This window comes from Cebus imitator, unplaced genomic scaffold (genome assembly GCF_001604975.1).
Source record: "Cebus imitator isolate Cc_AM_T3 unplaced genomic scaffold, Cebus_imitator-1.0 Scaffold5, whole genome shotgun sequence".
Taxonomy (NCBI): Eukaryota; Metazoa; Chordata; class Mammalia; order Primates; family Cebidae; genus Cebus; species Cebus imitator.
In genome coordinates, this window is record NW_016107320.1 from 1,150,263 (window position 1) to 1,174,518 (window position 24,256).

General features: G+C 34.6%; 1 protein-coding gene across 1 annotated transcript in view; it reads left to right on the top strand.

Annotated features, from left to right (window-relative positions):
- SGCZ (sarcoglycan zeta) overlaps positions 1-24,256 on the top strand; it is a 1,190,199-nt gene that overhangs the window by 660,986 nt on the left and 504,957 nt on the right. The window contains exon 2 of the mRNA XM_017535477.2: positions 6,248-6,442. Within this exon, the coding sequence (XP_017390966.1) occupies positions 6,248-6,442 (195 nt within the window). The remainder of the gene's footprint in view (positions 1-6,247; positions 6,443-24,256) is intronic.

A 24,256-nucleotide genomic window follows, 5' to 3' on the forward strand; every position in this document is an offset into this window, starting at 1 on the left:
ATGTTTGTGTCATCTATGATTTCTTTCAGTAGTGTTTTGTAGTTTTTCTTGTAGACGCCTTTCATCTCCTTCGTTAGGTATATCTCTAAGTATTTTATTTTAGTTTTTGCAGCTATGGTAAAAGATACTGTGTTCTTGATTTGATTCTCAGCTTAGTCACTGTTGGTGTATAGCAGAACTACTGATTTGTGTACGTGATTTTTATATCCTGAAACTTGGCTGAATTCATTCTAGGAGCTTTTTGGAGGAGCCTTTAGGGTTTTCTAAGTATATAATCATATCATCAGCAATCAGCAACGGTTTGACTTTCTCTTTACCAATTTGGATGACCTTTATTTCTTTCTCTTGTCTGATTGCTCTAGCTAGGACTTGCAGTACTATGTTGAAGAGGAGTGGTGAGAGTGGGCATTCCAGTTCTCAAAGGGAATGCTTTCAACTTTTCCCCATTCACTGTTATGTTGACTGTGGGTTTGTCATAGATGGCTTTTGTTATATTGAGGTATGTCCCTTGTATGCCAAATTTGCTGAGGGTTTAAAACGTAAAGGGATGCTGATTTTGTCAAATGTGTTTTCTGCCTATACTGGGATGATTTTGTGACATTATATATGTATATATAAAATCACAAAATCGTATATATATATATATAAAATGTTATTGCACTTTAGGTTCTGGGGTACATGTGCAGATCATGCAGGATTGTTGCAAGGTACATACATGATAATGTGGTTTACTGCCTCCGTCCCCTGTCACCTATACCTGGCATTTCTGCCCATGTTATTCCCTCCCCAATCTCCCTACCCTGTGTTGTCCCTCATCTGTTCCCCCCAACAGACCCCAGTGTGTGATACTCCCCTCCCTGTGTCTATGTGTTCTCATTATTCAATGCCCGTCTGTGAGTGAGAACATGCAGTGTTTTATTTTCTGTTCTTGTGTCAGTTTGCTGAGAATGATGGTTTCCAGATTCATCCATGTCCTCACAAAGGACAAAAACTCATCGTTTTTTGTGGCTGCATAGTATTCCATGGTATATATGTGCCATATTTTCCTTGTCTAGTCTATCATCGATGGACATTTGGGTTGGTTCCAGGTCTTTGCTATTGTAAACAATGCCTTAATGAACATACATGTGCATATGTCTTTATAATAGAAGAATTTATAATCCTTTGGATATATACCCAGTAATGGGATCTCAATGTGGTTTTAATTTGCATTTATCTAATGACCAGTGATGATCAGCATTTTTTTATGTTTGTTGGCTTCATAAATGTCTTCTTTTGAAAAGTGTCTGTTCATGTCCTTCACTCAGTTTTGAATGGGTTTGTTTCTATTTTTCTTGTAAATCTGTTTTAGTTCTTTGTAGATTCTGGATATTAGCCCTTTGTCAGATGGGTAGATTACAAGAATTTTTCCCCATTTTGTTGGTTGCCGATTCACTCTAATGATTGTTTCTTTTGCTGTACAGAAGCTCTGGAGTCTATTTAGGTCCCATTTGTCTATTTTGCCTTTTTTTGCCAATGCTTTTGGTGTTTTAGTCATGAAGTTCTTGCCTATGCCTATGTCCTGAATGGTTTTGCCTAGGTTTTTTTCTTGGGTTTTGATGGTATTAGGTCTTATGTTTAAGTCTTTAATCCATCTGGAATTAATTTTACCATAAAGTGTCAGGAAGGGGTCCAGTTTCTGTTTTCTGCAAACTGCTAGCCAGTTTTCCCGATACTGTTTATTAAACAGGGAATCCTTTCCCTATTGCTTGTTTTTGTCAGGTTTGTCAAAGATCATGGTTGTAGATGTGTGGCATTGCCTCCGAGGTCTCTGTTTGGTGTATCACATTTATTGGCTTGCATGTATTAAGCCATTGCATTCCTGGCATGAAACTCACCTGATCATGATGAATTATATTTTTTATATGCTGTTGGATTTGGGTAGCTAGTATTTTGTTAGGGATTTTAACATAAGTGTTCATCAGGGATATTGGTCTGTAGTTTTTTGTTTTTTGTTTTGTTTTGTTTTGTTTTGTTTTTGTTTTCTTGTTATGTCCTTTCCTTGTTTGGTATTAGGATGATACTGGCTTCATAGAATTATTTATGGAGGATTCTCTATTTCTATCTCTCTCTCTTTTTCTTTACTTATTTATTTTTTATTTATTTTTGAGAGGGAGTATCACTCTGCCACCCAGTCACCCAGGCTGGAGTGCAGTGGCACAATCTCTGCTCACTGAAATCAATCTCTGCTCACTGATATCTCCGCCTTTCAGGTTGACACAATTCTTTTGCCCTAACCTCCGAAATAGCTGGGATTATAAGCACCCACCACCACGCCCAACTAATTTTTGTGTTTTTGGTGGAGACAGGGTTTTACTATCTTGGCCAGGCTGGTCTCAAACTGTTTATTTATTTATTTATTTATTTATTTATTTTTGAGATGGAGTTTTGCTCTGTCACCAGGCTGGAGTGAAGTGGTACAATCTCTGCTCACTGCAGTGTCCACCTCCCATGTTCAAGTGTTTCTTCTGCCTCAGCCTCTCCAGTAGCTGAGATTACAGGTGTGCAACACTGCACCCAGCTAATTTTTTGTACTTTTAGTGAGGACAGGTTTCACCATGTTGGCTGGGATGGTCTTGATCTCCTGAACTTGTGATCTGCCTGTCATGTTCTTGCAAAGTGCTGGGATTACAGGTGTGAGCCACTGTGCCGGCCTCAAACTTTTGACCTCAAGTAATCCACCTGCCTTGGCTTCCCAAAGTACTAGGATTACAGGTGTGAGCCACTGTGCCCAGCTTGCTCTTTCTCTAGTTTTTGGAATAGTGTCAGTGGGATTGATACCAATTCCTTCTTTGAATGTCTGGCAGAATTCAGCTGTGAATCCATCTGGTCCTGGAGTCTTTTTGTGGGTAATTTTTTATTATAGTTTCAAGCTCACTGCTTGTTATCACTCTATTTAGAGTGTCTAATTCTTCCTGATTTAAGGTAGTTTTACAGGAATATAAATATATTTTATATTTTACAAGAATATACATTCCTGTATATTTTCAGGAATTTATCTATCTCCTCTAGGTTTTATATTCTATGCACATAAAGATGTTCATAGTAGCCTTAAATGATCTTTTGTATTTCAGTGGTGTTGGTTGTAATATCTCCTATTTTCATTGGATCTTCACTATTCGTTTTTTGGTTGCTAATTTTATTTATCTTTCAAAGAACCAACTTTGTATTTCATGTATCTTTTGTATTTTTGTTTGTTTCCATTTCATTTACGTTTGCTCTTATGTTTGTTATTTTCTTTCTTCTACTGGGTTTGGGTTTGGCTTTTCTTTTTTCTCTAGTTCCTTGTGGTGTGACCTTAGATTGTCTATTTGTGTTCAACAAAGCAAACAAAAACATGAAGCGGGGAAAGGTTACCCTATTCAACAAATGGTGTGGGGATAATTGGCAAACCACATGTAGGAGAACGAAACTGGAAACTCTTCTCTCATCTAATACAAAAATCAACCAACGATGATAAAGGACTTAAATCTAATACCTAAAACTATAAAAATTCTAGAAGATAACATAGGAAAAACCCTTCCAGACATTAACTTAAGCAAGGATTTCATGACTAAGAATCCAAAAGCAAATGCAATAAAAACAAAGATAAATAGCTGGGACTTAAACCAAAGAGATTTTGAATGGCAAAAAGAACACTCAGCAAAGTAAACAGACAAATCATAGAGTGAGTGAAAATCTTCACAACCTATACATCCAACAAAGGATTATTATCCAGAATCTACAAGGAACTCAAAGTAGCTAGAAAAAAAAATCCCATCAAAAAGAGGACTAAGGACATGAATAGACAATTCTCAAAAGAAGATATATAAATGGCCAACAAACATGAAAAAATGTTCAACACCACTAATCATCAGGGAAATACAAATAAAAACCATAATGCAATACCACCTTACTACCTCAAGAATGGCCATAATCAAAAAATCAAAATGTAAGCATTGGTGGGAATGTGGTGAAAAGGAAATACTTCTACACTGCTTGTGGGAATGTAAAGTAGTACAACCATTATGGAAAACTGTGTGGAAATTCCTTAAAGAATTAAAAGTAGAACTATCATTTGATCCAGCAATCCCACTGCTGGGTATCTACCTAGAGGAAAAGAAGTCATTATACAAAAAAAAGATACTTGCACATTCATGCTTATAGCAGCACAATTTACAATTGCAAAAATATGGAACCAACCCAAATGCCCATCAGTCAATGAGTGGATAAAGAGGCTGTGGTGTGTTTATGTGTGTGTATGTGTGTGTTCCTTTTTATGACTGAGTAGTATTCCAACATGCATACATGCATATGCATTGTATGAGTAGTTAGAATACTGCTCAGCCATAAAAAGGAATAAATTAATGGCATTCATGGCAAGCTGGATGGGATTGGAGACTATTCTAAATGAAGTGAAAGTAAATCAGGAATGGAAAACCAAACATTCCATGTTCTCACTCATAAGTGGGAGCTAAGCTATGAGGATGCAAAGGAGTAAGAATGATATAATGAAATTTGGGGACTCAGGGAAACAGTCAGAAGTGGGTGAAAGATAAAAGGCTACAAATTAGGTTCTATATATACTGCTCAGGTGATACGTGCACAAAAATCTCACAAATCACCAAAAAAGAACTTATGTAATCAAGTACCACCTGTTCCTCAAAAACCTATGGGAAAGAAAAAATCGTAATATTTTATCTGCAGTAGGATTGGGTCAATGAACATTACAACAATAATTTTGTAGTACATATATTTTATATGACAACATATAATTTTAATTACTTATTAGTGCTAGTTTTACCTGTGTGTAATTTATTCAGAAGTACTTCTGTTATATTAATCATTTAATGAATATAGAATAAAAGTGATCTGAGAAAAGAACTGAAGAAATAATACCGAACAATTATTGTCCTATAGAAAATTATAAAATCACTTTCCATCCTTCAGATAATAAATATGTTATTCTGAAAACTGTACACTTAAGACATATTCAGTACTGATTCATATTTTTTACTCTTATCTATATTTCTAAGTTGTATAAGACAGTAAAAAATTCATTTGCTTATTGAAAGAATTCTAGAACCTGAATTTATGCATTCAGTTTAAATATAGAATTAAAAAGTGAAGAATATCATCTTCACTTTTTCAAAACTGACTTCTAATTTTATTACATTATGAAATAGTATAGTATAGTATAGTATATGGTGTTCTTAGAGTTCAGTGTTTTTTCTGATAACTCATTGAAATAAAACTAAACCTACAGAATTCTGAATTAAAACTTTAAATTTGATAGCTATTGTCTAAATAAATCCACACAAATGTGTTTTTTTAATAGGTTCTTGAAAGTTCACTGACATTTTTATTAAAGCATATATACTGAACCATTTGTATCCTACATGTTTAGAGAAAAGTATGGAAAATTCTCATGATGTAGTTAGTCTCTGTCTACCGCAAAATAGGTAAAGCATAGTCTAAGAGTGGCTTGGTGTATTAATCTATTCTTGCACTGCTATAAAGAAATACCTGAGACTGGGTAATTTATAAAGAAAAGTTGTTTAATTGGCTCATTGTTCTACAGATTGTGCAGGAACCATAGTGGCTTTTGCTTATGGGAGACCTCAGGAAACTTAAAATCATGGTGGAAGGAAAAGGGAAGGCAGACACGTCTTCTAGGGCAGGAGCAGGTCCAAGAGAGAGTAGGGAGGTGCCACCCACTTAAACAACTAAGACCTTGAGAACTCCATTACCAGAACAGCACCAAAGGGGAAAGTTCACCCTCATGATCTCATCACCTTTCACTAGGCGCCACCTTCAACATTGGAGATTACAATTAAACATGAGATTAGGACGGGGACGCAGATCCAAACTGTATCACTTGGACATGAGTAGAGTTCTTTGGCTACTGGTAACTGGAGGTAGACCTGGTAGTCTTCTGAGCATCCCAAGAGAAAAGCTTACTGTTGAAATTGGGCAAATCTGACTGGAAATAATGTATATCTGGTGGATATAACATTGAATTAAAGAGCTCTAAAAATCTATATTGATGAAAATTATTTGAAGATTTCTGTAGCATTTTAATTACACAACAACAATTATTTGAACGCTCACTTTCCATTATTTTAAGGTACATTGTGTCTTTTTTTTTCCAAAAAAAACTATCATGGGTTTATTTTTTTAATGTTTCTTTTCTTTCCTTCTTTCTTTTCCTTTCTTTTTTCTTTTTCAGATGACCCGAGAACAATACATACTAGCAACACAACAGAATAACCTGCCAAGGACAGAAAATGCACAACTTTACCCAGTGGGAATTTATGGATGGCGAAAGAGGTGCTTATACTTCTTTGTCCTTCTGCTGTTGGTTACCATGATAGTTAACTTAGCCATGACAATATGGATATTGAAAGTTATGAATTTCACTGTGGTAAGTACCACTATGATTTTATATCTATTGCTTTTGGTTCAAAGACAATCTAGCTCTGTTATTTTAATTTTTTAATCAAAAGTTATTCATATCAGTCTTTACAAGAGTGTGTTTTTAAATTCCAAAGACAATCATATTTTAAGACTACATTCAGTTTGTATAGTCCTAACATGCATATGCTGTGACTACCTGGCATTTAATTGTGAGGAATTTACATGACGAGACAACATAGTACATTGATTCATCATAAAGTTTGAAGAACATTTACCCAGTAAGTATTAACTATTTCTTGCTGTGCCTTAAAATCTAAGAAACGAGCCTGCTTTTAGAGGTGATATTTCATATTAAAATTAATATTAATATTATAAATTACATGTGCCTTTGAATTACTTCATATAATATATATGCTTCTGTATCTCTATATCTGCTTTCGATATCATGCACTGCATGACTGAATCTAAAAGTCTGGAATTTCTCCTGAACTACATTGGCTAATGCCTATAATTGCCATCAGATGGTGACCCCATTGTTTCACAGCACATCCCTCATAAATGGAAGATAAACCAGAAATTAAATGACTTTTTTTTTTTTTTTTTTTTTTGAGACGGAGTTTCGCTCTTGTTACCCAGGCTGGAGTGCAATGGCACGATCTCGGCTCACCGCAACCTCCGCCTCCTGGGTTCAAGCAATTCTCCAGCCTCAGCCTCCAGAGTAGCTGGGATTACAGGCATGCACCACCATGCCCAGCTAATGTTTTGTATTTTTAGTAGAGTTGAGGTTACACCATGTTGACCAGGACGGTCTCGATCTCTTGACGTTGTGATCCACCCGCCTCGGCCTCCCAAAGTGCTGGGATTATAGGCGTGAATCACCACGCCCAGCCCAAATTAAATAACTCTTTTACAAAAATAACTAATTACAAAATAATTGTGTAATGTATCAATGAAATTTGCTGCCATTTAATGAAAGTTTACAAGAAATCAATGAGTATGACTTATTTGGGAAAGTTTTATGGTTTTAGCAAAGTCTAGTTTAGCTCATTTTATATTTTCTGGCTGATTCCTTCAGTTTTTCTACTCTGCTTTTAAACCATTCTGCCTTTGTTTGAAAACCTTAGATATCTATACATACAAGCAAGTGTCTTTCACTTGGTGACCAGACTACTGTTATTCTATAGAACTCTGCATCCTCAGGAGTGAGTCTAAAGCTGGCTATTTTAACTTCACTGATATTCCTATATTGGGGTGTTTATGTTTGCTTGTTTGTTTTTTAAACCCCACTGGTTATTGCTTTAGCAAGAATTGTCTCTTTTTGACTTCACTAACATCTAATTCTAACTTGGAAACTGAATCGCAAAAGGGCAAATGAGCCTACCTTCAGCTCATGTTGTAAGGCACCACAATTATTTGTATAAGGAGCCTGGGAGGGCAGGTGGCCTGACCTTCCAGAGAGGAAACAGTGTCACTCTACACATCAAAATAAAACAGCATGTACTCATGAAGGAAAATGAGCCATGGTTTCATTTTTTTTTCCAGTAAATTATAATTTTGAAGAATATTCATCAAAGAAAGATGAGCAGGAATCAATATTTTCCCAGAGTTAAAAAATAATAACTGTTTGCTAAACATGGATATGTGTTCCAGGTCAGGAATCAAGGCATGAGGCCACTTGTGGGTGGATAGACATTGAGATGAAGAATAATAAGCACATTCTTGAATAGGAGATTCTCTAGGAATGCATCTGAATCATTTCTTTGTCTAAGAGTTGGCCCACTTTGCTGTCTCATTAGGGAATATTTTGGCATAAATATCAACAACTTTAGCTATCATGTTTCTGTTCTTCTCAGCTCTGCTCCTTACCTTCTCTGACTACTGCCTGGGTGTGCTTCAGGAGTCATTTATCATATGGTAGGAGCAATGTTTATGCTCCTGCATATTCTTTTGTGCTGCTATAGATAGCAACCAGACTATTAGTTACTGAAAACATTTTCAGCCTCATTTTTAACTGAAAATTAATATTATAAAAGAGATAAGTAGTATTCCCCAAATTTTGAAATTTCAGCTATATGATTTTCGCTATGCAAAGGCATCTTTCAAAAGCTTGTGAATGAGGGGACCAACTCTCACTTCAGGGATCATTGATTATATCCAATGACTAGACCACAGGAATTTTCAGGTTCAAGTCATGTAAGTTTTTCAGGCATATCTAAATTAATTAGGAAAATATGCTTAAATGCATAATTACATGGCTACATGCATCACACTCCCAATACTTTGCCCCATGCTGACACCAAGGCTGGATAAGCCATCCAAGGGAAATAATTGAAACAGTCACCTATGTCCTGAGGATCTTCATGGGCCTCAGGGTTCCTATCACCCATGGAGCTATCTAATTTGAACCTCAGCTGGCCAGAATGTAAATTATAATGCAACATAGTCCTAGGGATAATTAAAAGGGGTTGTTTCCAAAGGAATGTTGGTATTTATTTATTTATCATATTTTCCTTTGAGGTATGTCTTTTAAAAAATTATGGTTTGACCTTTTTATAATCAGAAGGCAAACACCTTCCTTCAGCCACAAAAAAACTATTTGCATGTAGCTGAAGTAAAATGAACAGATGAAGTTTTCAGGAGTGTATCACCATGATCTTTGTAAAGTAACACACTCTCTAGCTCAATGTAGTCATTCATAGTTGTTTAGAAAAAATTCAGAATTATCTTAAGTAGGTGCAAACTTTAGCAGTCCTGAGTACTGCAGATTATGTTGTATATAGTTGAAGGTTGTGAAATAATTTGTAGTCCTCTTCCAACAGAGCAGTAAAATAAAATCAATATTATGTTTTTAATAGTGCATTATGTTTGTTTCTATATAGTGAATATCAAAGACTAGTTGCCCTACTATTGCAATAAGCAGAAAATCATGTGTCAATTGTTTGGGGAGTACTACTGATCTGCACAAAATGTATTTCGCTTTCATTATAACTATTGCCATCCAACACAGAGAAATATGTGGCTGTTAACGTCTTTTATTTGAGCAAACTGGGCACATTATTTTTATCAAAATATTATATTTTTAGCATAGCAAGGATAGCTGCCAACGTGTTTTATGATGCTTATTGGAGTCCATCAGTATGACTGGTATTGTATGTGATGTACATGATTGATATGCCCTTGATTTTTTGGAAATAATTTGTGTTTTTTATTTTGTACAAAATAAAATTATTCCACTTATTGAGATACTCAGTTGTAGAGAAAAAAAAAAAAAAAAAAAAAAAAGAAAGAAAAAAGAAACAAATGACTTTATACTATAGGATGAAAGACTTAGGATAGAAATAAATAATTTCCTAGCTATCTGGCTATGAGAGCAGATAAATATAGGTAAGAGTTGAAGAGGGAAACTTTGAAACTTCATTTTGCTGAGATCAGTATAACCCATTTCCCTGTATTCAGTTGCTATTTGGTTGATTACTGTAATATCTTTGCGGTTAGCATAAATAGACTAGTCTAGCAGGTCTATCAAATCCAGGAATTTTGCTGAGGCAGTATTCTTTTCTAGTCTCAAGACTCATTCTAAGTAAGTTAGCTCTATATTGGAGAATAGAAGATTGATACAATAATAAAATACTGATTTTGAGAACAAAAAACCAACTAAGGGTTGGTGGCCTCTGGCTGATATAATTCTGTTAGACATGCTAACTAGCCTGTAAAAAAAGGAAGGGAAATATAAATAATATTAATAAGCAAATGGGGAGAGCAAATTCATGAATGCCATGACTTAGAAGTCAAGAATACTCAGACATGGGTAATAATTGAAGCAATCGATTAATTGGAAAAATTGGAAAAATAATTCTCAGATGCTTGCATGATCAGTGGGATGAAAGTTGGCTAAAAGAAAATCCCAAGAAAATAACTGAATATCACAGTCATTTTGGATTGAAAGGGAATTGGTAGAACAATGATCTGTATATTACAAGAGGTCACTTTAATTTACTCCATTTGGTCTCTTGCCATCTGCTTAAATGCTCCTTTCATTGATAAGAAAATCATCCCATTAAGTCACTGTATAGTTTTATTATTTCAAATATGTTTTAAATTTTATTAATTTTTAATTTTTGAGGATACATAGTAGGGGTATATATTTATAGGGTACATAAGGTATTTTGATAAAGGCTTACGATGTATAATAATCACATCAGGGTAAATGGGGTATCTTTTGTCTCAAGCATTTATCTTCTGTGTTACAATCCATTTATACTATTTTTGTTATTTTAAAATGTACAGTAAGTTATTGTTGACTTTAGTCACCCTTTATGCTATCTTGAGTTGGAAAGAATTGATGGCAAGGACTACCAGCAATCCCAAGTGTCCTATTGCTGGTTAAGACCTCATAAGCACAGGAGATGCTCCCCTGATCTATGCAATGATATTTATTAAATTGGAAAACAAAGTTTGGGGTTCAGAACACCAGGTTTCATAATTCTCAGCAGACCCTGCATTTAGACCCCACACATAGCAGTGGTATGACAGCTGTCATCACTGACACTATTTATTATGAAATATTTCATCCTACAAAAGAAAAAACAAACTTTACCAATATCTTCTAACTTTATGTAGATAGCCACAATCCTGAATGCTTTCCCTGCTTTTATGTGGTTTCATGTATGTGCATATTTGCTTGTGTAAAATTAATCCATTATATTGTTTTTAATACACAATATATTATCCCTGTGCATCTGCAATTCATTTATTTACTGCTATAAATTTCATTGAATGAACAAATCTTATTTATTTCTTCTCCTAAGTTGTTTCCAGTGTATTTTTTTAAATAATTTATTTTAATTTAGGTGCATACTATATCTGGCATTTCTCCCCATGTTATTCCTCCCCACCACCCCCTCCCTCCCCACCCCCATTGTCTCTCCCCTACCCCCCCCAACTGTCCCCTGTGTGTGATACTCCTCTCCCTGAGTTCATGTGTTCTCGTTGTTCAACACCCACCTGTGAGTGAACATACGGTGCTTGGCTTTCTGTTCTTGGGTCAGTTTGCTGAGAATGATGGTTTCCAGATTCATCCAAGTCCCTACAAAGGACGTGAACTCATCATTATTTTATGGCTGCATAGTATTCCATGGTGTATATGTGCCACATTTTCTTTGTCCAGTCTATCATCAATGGGCATTTGGGTTGGTTACAGATCTTTGCTATTGTACATAGGGCTGCAATGAACATATGTGTGCATGTGTCTTTATAGTAGAAGGATTTATAGTCCTTTGGGTATATACCCAATAGTGGGATTGCTGGGTCAAATGGAATTTCTATTTCTAGATCCTTGAGAAATTGCCACACTGTCTTCCACAATGGTTGAACTAATTTACACTCCCACCAACTGTGTAAGAATGTTCCTATTTCTCCACATCCTCTCCAGCATCTGTTGTCTCCTGATTTTTTAATGATTGACATTCTCACTGGCGTGAGATGATACCTCAGTGTGGTTTTGATTTGCATTTCTCTAATCACCAGTGATGATGAGCATTTTTTCATATGTTTATATGTTTTTTGGCCTCATATATGTCCTCTTTTGAAAAGTGTCTGTTCATATCCTTTGCCCACTTTTGAATGGGGTTGTTTGTTTTTTTTCTTGTATATCTGTTTCAGTTCTTTATAGATTCTGGATATGAGCCCTTTGTCAAATGGGTAGATTACCTAACACCATAAAAACAATAGAAGCAAACGTAGGCAAAACCATCCAGGACATAGGCATGGGCAAGGACTTCATGACTAAAACACCAAAAGCAATGGCAATAAAAGCCAGGATAGACAAATGGGATCTAATTAAACTCCAGAGCTTCTAAACAGCAAAAGAAACCATCATTAGAGTGAATCAGAAACCAACAGAATGGGGAAAAAATTTTGCAAAATTTTTCCACTGTATTTTTGTTGTTTAATTTGCTATCACAACCAATGATCTTATGAACATTCTTGTATGTCAGTTTTGGTCATTACATTTTCACGAGTACAAGAGTTCCTCTAGGTTCTAGAATCTAGGATATAAGTTCAAGGAATCTTGACCTTCAATAGCACCTTTTTTCCCCTAAAATGATTGTATCAATTTATACCACCACTAGCAACCTGTGAGGAGTTTCTTTTGTTGACCTTACCAACTTAACTCTTAACAATTAATTCCCAGCTGAACTAACTTGTTACCTCCTAAGCTACAAATCTGATCACCTATCTATCTCATAATAAACCTCCTTATTTATTTTTTGTTTCTTTCCTTGTTTATGTGGCTTTTTCTAGCAGATTTATTCTTTTGTTTATTTATATTCATATGTCTGCATTCATGTATCTTATCTCTGTGATAGGATTTACTATGTTGATAGAAATATAATCATATGGTTTATCCAAATATGTACCTCTTCTCTTTCAGCCTCCCCACATTTCCTTATCCCTTTGAAGTGTAAATTTCCTAGGGAGCAGAAGCTGTTCTTATATTTCTTGATACCTTGGTTGAGCACATAGTCGTTAATACATTATTTTTTGTAGACCATTTGTAATTTGTAAATGTGTAAGTTCACTTTTAGTAGGGGGATCTTCAAATTTAGTGTTTTAATTTTTTCACTTGTTCTTTCTGTAAACTGTTTCAGATTCTGATCCATTTCCATTTTTAGCTAAATGTACCCCTCACCTATGGACAAAGTAGCATTATTCAAGTGTGTTCATATCTTTAATCTACGGTGGCCAGATTCCCCTGATAGGAAGAAAAACAGCATATTTTCTCTACAAATCCCAAAGCACTTTGATAAGATAGTTTTTCAGTAAAAGTATAGTCCTTTGAAGCTCCGGTAACTAGCTCTGTCTGACTTCCTCTGTAATAATTACTGTAAAACTTGTCTTTTCTATTTTAGACACACACACACACACACACACACTCTCTCTCTCTCTCTCTCTCTCTCTCTCTCTCTCTCTCTCTTACAGTCACTATTTTCGATACTACCCTACCTTAAGGTAAGATAAACTATTAATTAACAGGCGGCATTGGCTGTCAATTAACTGGCAAATTACTACCAAGCACCTAAGCCTCTGTGATAACATTTCTTTACAACCTCTCTAGAAAAAGTAATCTGGCCTTTAACAGGGAGAGAAAATAACTTTTTCAATACTTCCAGCCTCACCAGCTGCAGTAGAACCTCAGCCTACCCAGCAAAATCAGACATAATTCCCCCCCAAATGCCTCTTCACTTAACAATTGAAATCAATGGAGTACAACAATTTCTCAAGAAAAATGTTGACCCACTTTGGTCTTATATGTAGAATATTTGTGATTCTATGAACTTACTTTGATTTTTAAAAAATACACATACACATGCACAGGCATATATACCAAACAAAATAAGCTCCCAATAATGATAATCTATTCTCCAGTTACTGAATGAAAGCTGAAAAGGGTCAATAACAGCAGAAACTAGAAAAAGGGAGAAATTTTATTTAAGGAGCTCACAGGAATAAAATCAGGGGTGTATGTTTTGTTATGTACATTCTCATGGAATTTTGATAGAACATAGATTCTAGATTTTTAACATTCAGAACCTCATGCTTTTACCTCTTAAGTATTCATTTTCTCAAAACCCCACAAATAAATTGGGGTCTTTTTTGTATATCCAACAATGTCAGAATAGATAAAAATGTTTGCAATCTACCCTTCAGACAAAGGGCTAATATCCAGAATCTACCGAGAACTAAAGCAGATTTACAAGAAAAAAACAACCCCATCAAAAAGTGGGCAAAGTATATGAACAGACACTTTACAAAAGAAGACATTTATGCACCAACAAAAATAGGGAAAAATGCTTATCACTGATCATTAGAGAAATGCAAATCAAAACCACATTGAGATACCATCTCACACCACTTAGAATGGCGATCATTAAAAAATCTGGAGACAACAGATGCTGGAGAGGATGTGGAGAAATAGGAACACTTTTAAGCTGTTGGTAGGAGTGTAAATTAGTTCAACTGTTGTGGAAGACAGTGTGGCGATTCCTCAAGGATCTATAAATAGAAATTTAATTTGATCCAGCAATCCCATTACTGGGTATATACCGAAAAGATTAGAAATTGTTCTATTATAAAGACACATGTACACATATTTTCACTGTGGCACTGTTTACAATAGCAAAGACCTGGAACCAAACCAAATGTCCATCAATGAGAGAATGGACAAAGAAAATGTTGCACATATACACCATGGAATACTATGCAGCTATAAAAAATGAGTCTGTTTCATTTGTAGGGAAATGGATGAATCTGGAAACCATCATTCTCAGCAAACTGCCACAAGAACAGAAAACCAAACACTGCATGCTCTCACTCATGGGCAGGTGTTGAACAATGAGAACATGTGGGCATGGGGAGGGGAGCATGACACACTGGGATAGGTAGCAGGGAGGGTACGGGGAACAGAGAGTGGAAGGAGGGGAGGATGGGGAGGGAAAACACAGGGAGAAATCTCTGATGGAGGCAATGGGGTGAGGGAAACAGCAAACCACCATGGCATGTGTGTACCTATGCAACAAGCATTTGGGCTGTTCATATGTACCTCAGAGCTTAAAGTACAATAAGAAAAAAAAAAGAACATACAATTAATTCATTTTTATATAATAAATGTTATATAGTCAGGGAATAAAGTAGGAGTTTCTCTTCCCTGCCAGTGGTATATTTCCTTACACAAAATTGCTGTTGATTGCAAGAATTCATTAGGTTGCTGATACTGCCAAAACCATCTCTAAACAACCTTTAAGCAGTGGTTCAAAGTATGAACCCTGGAGCTAAACCTTTTTTTATCCAAGTCCTGGCTTTCCCATTTATTAGTTCTGTTACCTAGTGCAAGTTATTTTGACTGTGGCTCAGTTTCTTCCTCTATAGAATAGGTGTATTATATTTCATTAGACTGGTGTTGAAAGGAAAAGAATTAAAATAATAAAAGTGTTCCAGAAGTGCCTTACATATACTAACAACTTAGACTTTACTATTATCAGACTTACTCATATTCTGCTGCTCCATCTTCACAAAGATTTTTATCTACCATGTGAACTGAATTGACTCTTTCTATTAAAGTTGAGCATAAAATATTCCTAGACACATAAAAGGACCTCAATAAATATGCATTAATAAATAAATGAAGGAGTTTATAATCTTGTAAATACAAATGATATTAACAAGATTGTTAATATGGATGTTATTAACAAAATTGATAATACAGATATTAACATGATTGTTGATGTTAACCTGATTGATGGTTTTGGACATGAGCTTTGGAGATTCACATTATGGCTCCAGGACTAGCTTCTTAGCAGGGTTACCTTGTGCTGATTGCTTAACCTCTCTGGCTTCCGCTCTTCATCCATAAAAAGGTGATAATGGTTTTGACCTCACAGAGATATTAGAAGCATTATGTGAGCGAACACTTGTAAAAGCTCTTTAAAACAGACCTTAGAGTAAGCACGCAATTAGTGCCAGTGAAGTACAAGAACAAATATTATTTCCATGCATTATTAGCTGTGACTAATGAAAGTTATTCTGTATGATACATTTGGCCAGGAAGAATGGCTTATGTCCTTGATGAAGGCATAAAAGTGATTCCTTATGAAATTATAATTTGGTGCTGAGATATAAAAATGGTTTACATAAACTTCTAAGAGGAACAGTTTAGCTGCCAACCGTCATTGTTATTTTGATGATATTAAGCAAATTATGAAAATCTGTATTGCCTGAAAGCAACCTTTCTGTCCGGTCTGAATGAGGGAGCTTATTTGTCAGAGAGAGATAATCTCCTTTTGGAACATCTTGAAAAATATAATACTTACAAATTGTCTGGATAATAGATTGGAATTTCTGTGTTGATTCTAAATATTCTGGGTTTCTTTAATGAACAGAGTATCAAATTATTACCTGATTAGGATGTTATATTGTGAATTATCTTATAAAATACTCTCAATTATAACTTTTAGGCTATAACCATTTAAATATGAGAGAAAAGTTTAAGATGCCAGGGAGCCCATATTTATTTGGCAGATGATTTATTCAGCAAGATTATATGCAATATAGGCCAGACTTTATGGGATTTCACAATAACACTGCAAAGCAAATACTGTATCCCCTTTGGCAGATGTAAAGGCAGAAACTTAGGGAAATTATATAAACTTCCCAAGGTTACTCTAATGAACAAGATTAAAAGCATGGGCTATATAGTTTCAGAGATTCCACCACATTTTATTGTATTAATGCTACTAAAATTAAACTAAAATTCTTTTTTAAAATATCCTTCATTAAAGGGTTTATCTCCTTTACATGGAAAAACTCAGTGGTTTCATACAACACCATTAAATATATAAATACAATATTTCTGCTTATTAATTATATTTTGAACTTGGGCAAAAGATAACTTAATACCTTCAAACTTTATTAATTTAATGGAGAAATGTATATAATCGCTCATAGTTAGTGAGTAATTCGAATGGTTAAAACTGCTCTGTAAGTGCCAAGTGTGAGTACACTTTTGAGTTTAACAGAGCAGGCATTATAATTTCTGGATACTACAATGACATTTATTAATGGCACCTTTATAAAAGAAACAATGATTTTCAGAAAGCTATTTTACCCCTGTGATTGCACTTTTAGTCTTCACGCTAGTTAAACTATATTTTGCTGAGTAGTAACTAATTGGCCATGATAAGAAACCACTCTGGGGGTGATTTAAGTTCAGTTTTTGTCCACCTTTCTGGGCTGCCGTTTCCATTTTCCCAGTTCATTCCTCAGCACACACCTCAGGGCACTTGCCCTGGAGATGAGACAGAGCTCCACCTTCTAGGGCGGGACTACAGCTCTGTCTGAGCATCAGCAGCAGAGACGGCACTGCCCTTCAGTGAAGTGTGTGTGGATTTATTACAGGCTTGATAAGAGTGAATGATGTCGTTAATGTTGCAAGACTGCTTCCATTATACCCTTCCATATGCACCTCCTCATGATTTTCTGACAAATTGTCCCTCTCAGATGATAACTTTCATGCTTAGTCTTAGCCTGGCAGTACATTTCCTTTCCTTGACTTTATAAAGAAAAATTCAGTCATTTTTATCCAAGTGCAAACAACTACCAAGTGACAAGTTCTTTTTACTGAAATAAACTGTAAAAATTGTGGCATAAGTCACAAATACATAGCAAGTGTAAAATGAAGTTCATTAGAATACTAGAAATGTTGCCAGAGGAAATGAAGGATTATGAAAATTAGCTGTTGAACAAAAAAATTGCAGAAATTATAGATTTGTTAGTTGATAGGTCTGATACATTGTATAATAGACTAGAGTTGGGGAAAACTTTAATTCAGTGATCTTTGTTGTCTGTAAGAAGGGACAGAAGTCCAGGAAATTAAAACCATTTGCACTTGTGGATGGCTCATAGCCAGGAAATAGAATAGATTAAATCACATTGAATTGGCTGGGTGAGGTGACTCACGCCTGTAATCCCAGCACTTTGGAAGGTCCAGGAGGGTGGATCACCTGAGGTCAGGGGTTAGAAACCAGGCTGGTAAACATTGTGAAACCCCATGTCTACTAAAAATACAAAATTAACCATGTGTGGTGGTGCATGCCTGTAATCCCAGCTACTTGGGAGAGTGAGACAGGAGAATAGCTTGAACTTGGGAGGCGGAGGTTGCAGTTAGCCAAGATTGTGCCACTGCACGTCAACCTGGGCAGCAAGAGCGAAACTGTCTAAAAAACAAAAAAATACACTGAATTTAATGAAATATGTGTGTTATCTCCACATATACACTTATTTCTGCAAGTAATAGCATATAGTATATCTTAAATAATATGACTCTTTTAGTAGGGCATTTAGGAGAAGAATTTTAAGTTTTAAAATGAAAGAAAAGTAATCTTAAGAAGGGTTAATGTTTTTGCTATTTTATTTTTTAAAAAAGTAAGCATTTGCTTTTCAAAAGCATAATTGAAATATTCTCGTATTTGTTGTTTCCAGGCAAATATAATATTAATAAAAATCTTATTGTGCAATAATTTCTATGCATTTATTATTTTGAATAATAGCATCACTGTCCTTTTTTGCTAGTTTGTAAACTCATCTCGGACCTAATGAGTATTTGTACTATTTATTAAAATTAGATTTAGTTTTCAGTCTATGTCAGTATATATTTAATATATCTGGGAAATCACCACTAAAGCCCTCTTCTAAATAATTACTCTGTGCTAACAGCTCTTTATATCTGCTGATAGTTGAAGCTTTTGTGTAGGCAACCACTCCATTCCCAGAAACACTGGTGATGGGCCATGACACATTTCCAAGAGGATTTAACAGTAATTCAACTTGTCTTTCAAATTCTGTAATCAAGTTATGCCATTAAAGGAGTTCATATCTGCTTTCTCACAATTGACATGTTTTTCCATCCAAAATTTTTTATTTTTCTGGGCTTAGGAAATTTTCAAATATGCTAAGCCTCTCTTAGCTCTGATATCTCTTTATTCCCTCTTGACTTGAACTAAACCGCCAAAGCATCTAACATTTGTTAAAATGCTTTGCATAAACTGATCAGGTTTTTCTTACCAGTGTAATTCAGTGAAAGGAAGTATAAAGTCTAAATATCTGTCTGTATGTGACCTAAATAGATGTGAGTGTGTTTATGTATTACCAACTGAGGTATTTGTTTTTAATGTGTATTATTGTCCAAAATACATGATTTTGCAAAGCAACATAATTGCTTAAACAACATTTAAAATGCACCCTTCTCTATTATAATATGCATTTTAATCCAGCTCCGAGTGAGTTGCAGTTTTATCAGTGGAACTTATTTTTCAATTAGTTGTTTTTTTCAGGTATGTTTCCTTCCTGATTAAAAGAAATGTTGACACTTTATGTTTCTTTAAGAACTTTGCTTTCAAGTAAAATTAAAAAAAATTGTATGCACCACATAAATTAAACGAAATTCACAACATTATACCTCAACAGCTTTTATAAATTTTTGTAAAGTGTATGAATACTTAGGTTCTTGAAAAAACAGAATGCTAATGTTAGTCAAGAAGGAAAGGAAGAAGTACTCCTGAAACAGTGTGCACCATCTCTTTTTTTCTCATACAATATGGCATTCCTATGAGATACATATTAATATCTCTATATATAAAATACACATTTTTTCCCAATTTAACATAGTTAATAAGTGAATTAGATAATATACGAATCCTTAATAATCTAACACAGTAGGCCAAATTCATTCTTCCTCTTTGGGAATCATTCTTATGTTGATATTATTGATATGTTGATTGAGCAAAAAGGTAATTTTCCTACCTGGCCATATTCTCTTATTTGAAAATGATTTAATAAATTCACATATAAGTTCTCATAAATTTTTATACAGACATAAAATCAATTTTTTAACTTTTCAATGAAAATAGCTTAATATCTTTGTTAACAATTCATATCTGTTGCTACATTTATACTTGAGATTCATTTTTCTTGAGATTCATTATCTACTATCAATTATAATAAAATTATAAAATCATGGCACTTTTTATAACTTTTTGAACCTCATGCAAATGAAAAATAGTGTATTACATGTTTCAATAGTCTGTGAAATTATAGGCATGCTCAGCTTTTTGTATAATAACAGGCATTTTAAGTAGGTAGAATATTGCCAGAATGGTATGTAAAAATCACGAATTCAGTGGCTTACATCAATGAACATTCATTTAGCTCAGGAATCTCTAGGTGAAGTGGGCAGTGCCTGTAGGTTTAGATGATGTTGGCAAGGTCTCCTTTATGGGTCTTCAGTAAGCTTCCTGCTCATCTTGGGGCTAGCTGGTTTAAATGGCCTCATTTGTACATTTGGCAATCATTTCACTGTTGGCTTCAGTGATTGAGTTTCATGTCTTTCATCCTCCAGAACACTATACATTTTTAGCAGAAAAGTTTCAAGAAAAAGTATAGAAATATGTAAGATCTATAACGCCTGGACCCAAAATTGATCTGCCTCAACATCTGGTATTATATTGGCCAAAGTCACAAGTGCAGTTCAAGATTCAGGTGATGGATAGACTCCACTTCACTAGTACCTGTATCCTAAAAATGTAAACTAAAACACCAGTTACATATATTTTTTCCCCCGTTTATATATTTTATTGCATTTTAAGTTTTGTGGTACATGTGAAGAACATGCAAAATTGTTGCATAGGTACACACGTGGCAGTGTGATTTGCTGCCTTCCTCCCCATCACCTACATCTGGCATTTCTCCCCTTGCTATCTCTCCCCAGCTCCCCACCCGCCACTGTCCCTCCCCTATTTCCCTCCAACTGACCCCAGTGTGTAGTGCTCCCCTCCCTGTGTCCATGTGTTCTCATTGTTCAACACCCGCCTATGAGTGAGAACATGCAGTGTTTGATCTTCTGCTCTTCTGTCAGTTTGCTGAGAATGATGGTTTCCAGGTTCATCCATGTCCCTACAAAGGACCCAAACTCATCGTTTTTGATGGCTGCATAATATTCCATGGTGTATCTGTGCCTCATTTTCCCTATCCAGTCTATCGTCGATGGGCATTTGGGTTGGTTCCAGGTCTTTGCTATTGTAAACAGTGCTGCAATGAACATTCGTGTGCACGTGTCCTTATAGTAGAACGATTTGTAATCCTTTGGATATATACCCAGTAATAGGATTGCTGGGTCAAATGGAATTTCTATTTCTAGGTCCTTGAGGAATCGCCACACTGTCTTCCACAATGGTTGAACTAATTTACACTCCAGTTACATATTTTTTAAAAAAAGGATTTGAAATATACTTTACTTTTAGTGCTGTGTTAGTTTTACAGCAATATTGGATACTGAGTACAGAGATGTTCCGTATACTCACTGCAATCTCACAACCACAGCCTGAACCACTATCAACATCTCATACTAAAGTGATACATTGTCACAATGGATGCACCTACATCGACACATCAGTATCACCCAATGTCTGGGGTTTACATTAAGCTTCATCTTTGTATTAAACATTCTATGAGTTTGAAAGATATATGACCTGTGTCCACATCTTAATACAAAGATGTATGACATGTGACCACAATTATAGTCCGTTATAGAATAGTTTCACTGCCCTAAAAATTCTCTGTGCTCTACCTATTCATCCCTCTTCTCTCTAACCTCTGTTAACCATTGACTCTTTTACTCTGTCCCAAGTTACGCCTTTTCCAGGGTGTCATGTAGTTGGAATTACACAGCATGTAGCCTTTTCAGATTGGATTCTTTCAATTAGCAATTGCTTTTACAGATTCTCCATATATTTTAGGGCTTCATATCTCATTTCATTTTTCTGCATTGAATAATATTCTATCATCCAAATGTCCCATAGTTTTTTATCCACTCTCCTAATTGAGAACATCTTGGTTGCGTCCAGATTTTGTTAATTATAAGTACAGCTGTCACAGATATTCACATGTAGATAATAGTATAGAAATAAGTATTTAACCTCTTTGAGTAAATACAAAGAAGCACAATTTGAATTGCATGGTTAGAGTATTTTCAGCTTTATGAGAAAGTGTCAACTGTCTTCCAAAGTGGCTGTATGATTTTGCATTCCCATCAGTAATCAATGAGAGTTCCTGTTGCCTCACACTTCCATCAGCATTTGATGTTGTTAGTTTTAAATAATACTTTCAAACTTCTCAAGTTATCTTTTTTCCCTTTTTTAAATACTAATTTTAATCATAGAAATAAGACATCCTTCAAAAGCTCTACCTTAATAATGTTTGTGTGTATATGTACTTGTGTGTGTATTTAATTTAGATACAAATATACAACACATGTACTTTCTAATCACTTGATATCCCACCATTTAAAGTTAACTAGTCTGAAATCTTCTTTAAAATAATGACAATACATAATGATTGTATAGTCATATTTGGTAATACAAGTGAATTTTTCCTTACCTTTTTGAAGAATAATTTGAAATTTATACCATTCTTAGAATGTCAGATCTTTAAAGGATAATTACGATATCACGTATGTACCCTAAAAAATAATCAGAAAGGTGAAGAAAAATTTACGTCCAATGAAGTGCATCTCATTTTTATATGAGGCAATGTAAAAGTCTAAACAAGGAGAAGAATTAAAGATGCAATAATGCATTTATATTTGTAAAATTAATTATTAAAATCAATTGTCCAAGCAATATTAATAATTTTGAATAAATATGGGACAGTATAAAATGAAAAAATGAGATTCAAAATAATGTATGCAAATTCACTTCAAGCCTCTACAAATAATTGATCAGAAAAATATATTAAGCCAAAAATCTAAATGTTGAATAGTAAATATGTCTATTGGCACTCTTAGAAGTTTTTTTTTTTCCCCCCAATTCTCTGCTTGTGTTTTTGGTCATTTATATTCAATGAATATGTTTTTTATAATCTAAAAATAAAAAGCAAAATGTATTTGGAAATATGTGAATTTCATTTTTCTATGTTTTATATAAGTGGTTTTGCTTATTTTCTCTAAAATTTAAAAAGTATTATCAGTGAAAATCTAAACATTTTACAGATCTCATAAAGTAAAAATTCTACTTAAAAATAATATGATGCTAATTTAAAACCCATGTTTCTGTGCTGTTGGTTACACTTCACTGACAATTGGAAATAACTATTCCATTTTCAAAGTAACAGACTAATTTCTTCAAGATGAAAGGAGACTTTCAAACCTGCCAAGATAGATTAATCCATATTTTGCTAAAGATATACCTGATTTCAGACCAGCCATATTTCATTTTTCTGATGTCTATCTGCAAAAGATTGTACCAAGCACAAGAAGAAAAAAAATCTTACCAACCTGAAAAAACCTATATAGGAACCCAATCATTAGTTATGAAGATTGGATATTTGATATGTATTTTAATGCTCCTCACCAATTATTTGCATATTAAAATGAATTTAGTTCCTAGGAAATAGGCTATGTAACTAGCAACTTAAAAGCTGCATTTTCCTATTGGGTGCAAAGAAGCCAAACTTGGCCATCCCACTTATGTTTTCTCTGGTACTATAAGGATGAACAGACTTGACTCTTCCTCCCAGTAATCAGGTGTCATTCCTGCACCTACTGTGATACATTTATACCATCCTATGTTGCTTTATGATGGAGATACATTCTGAGAAATGTGTTGTTAGACAATGTTATCCTTGTGTGAACATCATAGAGTAGACTTACACAAGTCTAGATGGTATAGCCTACTAAACACCTAGGCTATATGGTCTAGTCTTTTGCTGCTAGGCTAAAAACCTATATAGTATGTTACTGTACTGATACTGTCAGCAATTGTAATAGATATTTAAGCATGGAGAAGGTATAGTAAATAGATGGTATACCTAAATATATAGTTACAAAAGAATGGTACACCTGTATAGGGCACTTACCATGAATGGAGCCTGCAGAACTGGAAACTGACCTGGGTGAGTCAGGGAGTGAGTGGTGAGTAACTAACTGTGAGGCCTAGGGCATCACTGCCCACTACTGCAGACTTTATAAATCCTGGATATGTTGGCTACACTCAATTCATAAGAAAATTTTCTCTTTGATCATTAAAAAATTAACCTTTATCTTATTATAGCTTGTTTTACTTTATAAACTTTTTCATTTTTAAAACTTGTTTTTATTTTGTAATAACGCTTAATACGAAAAATTGTACAGCTGTATTTGTATTTATATTCCATAAGCTTTTTTCTATTTTCTCTTCTTCCTTTTTTTTGCTTTCTAAACTTGTTTTTTTTTGTT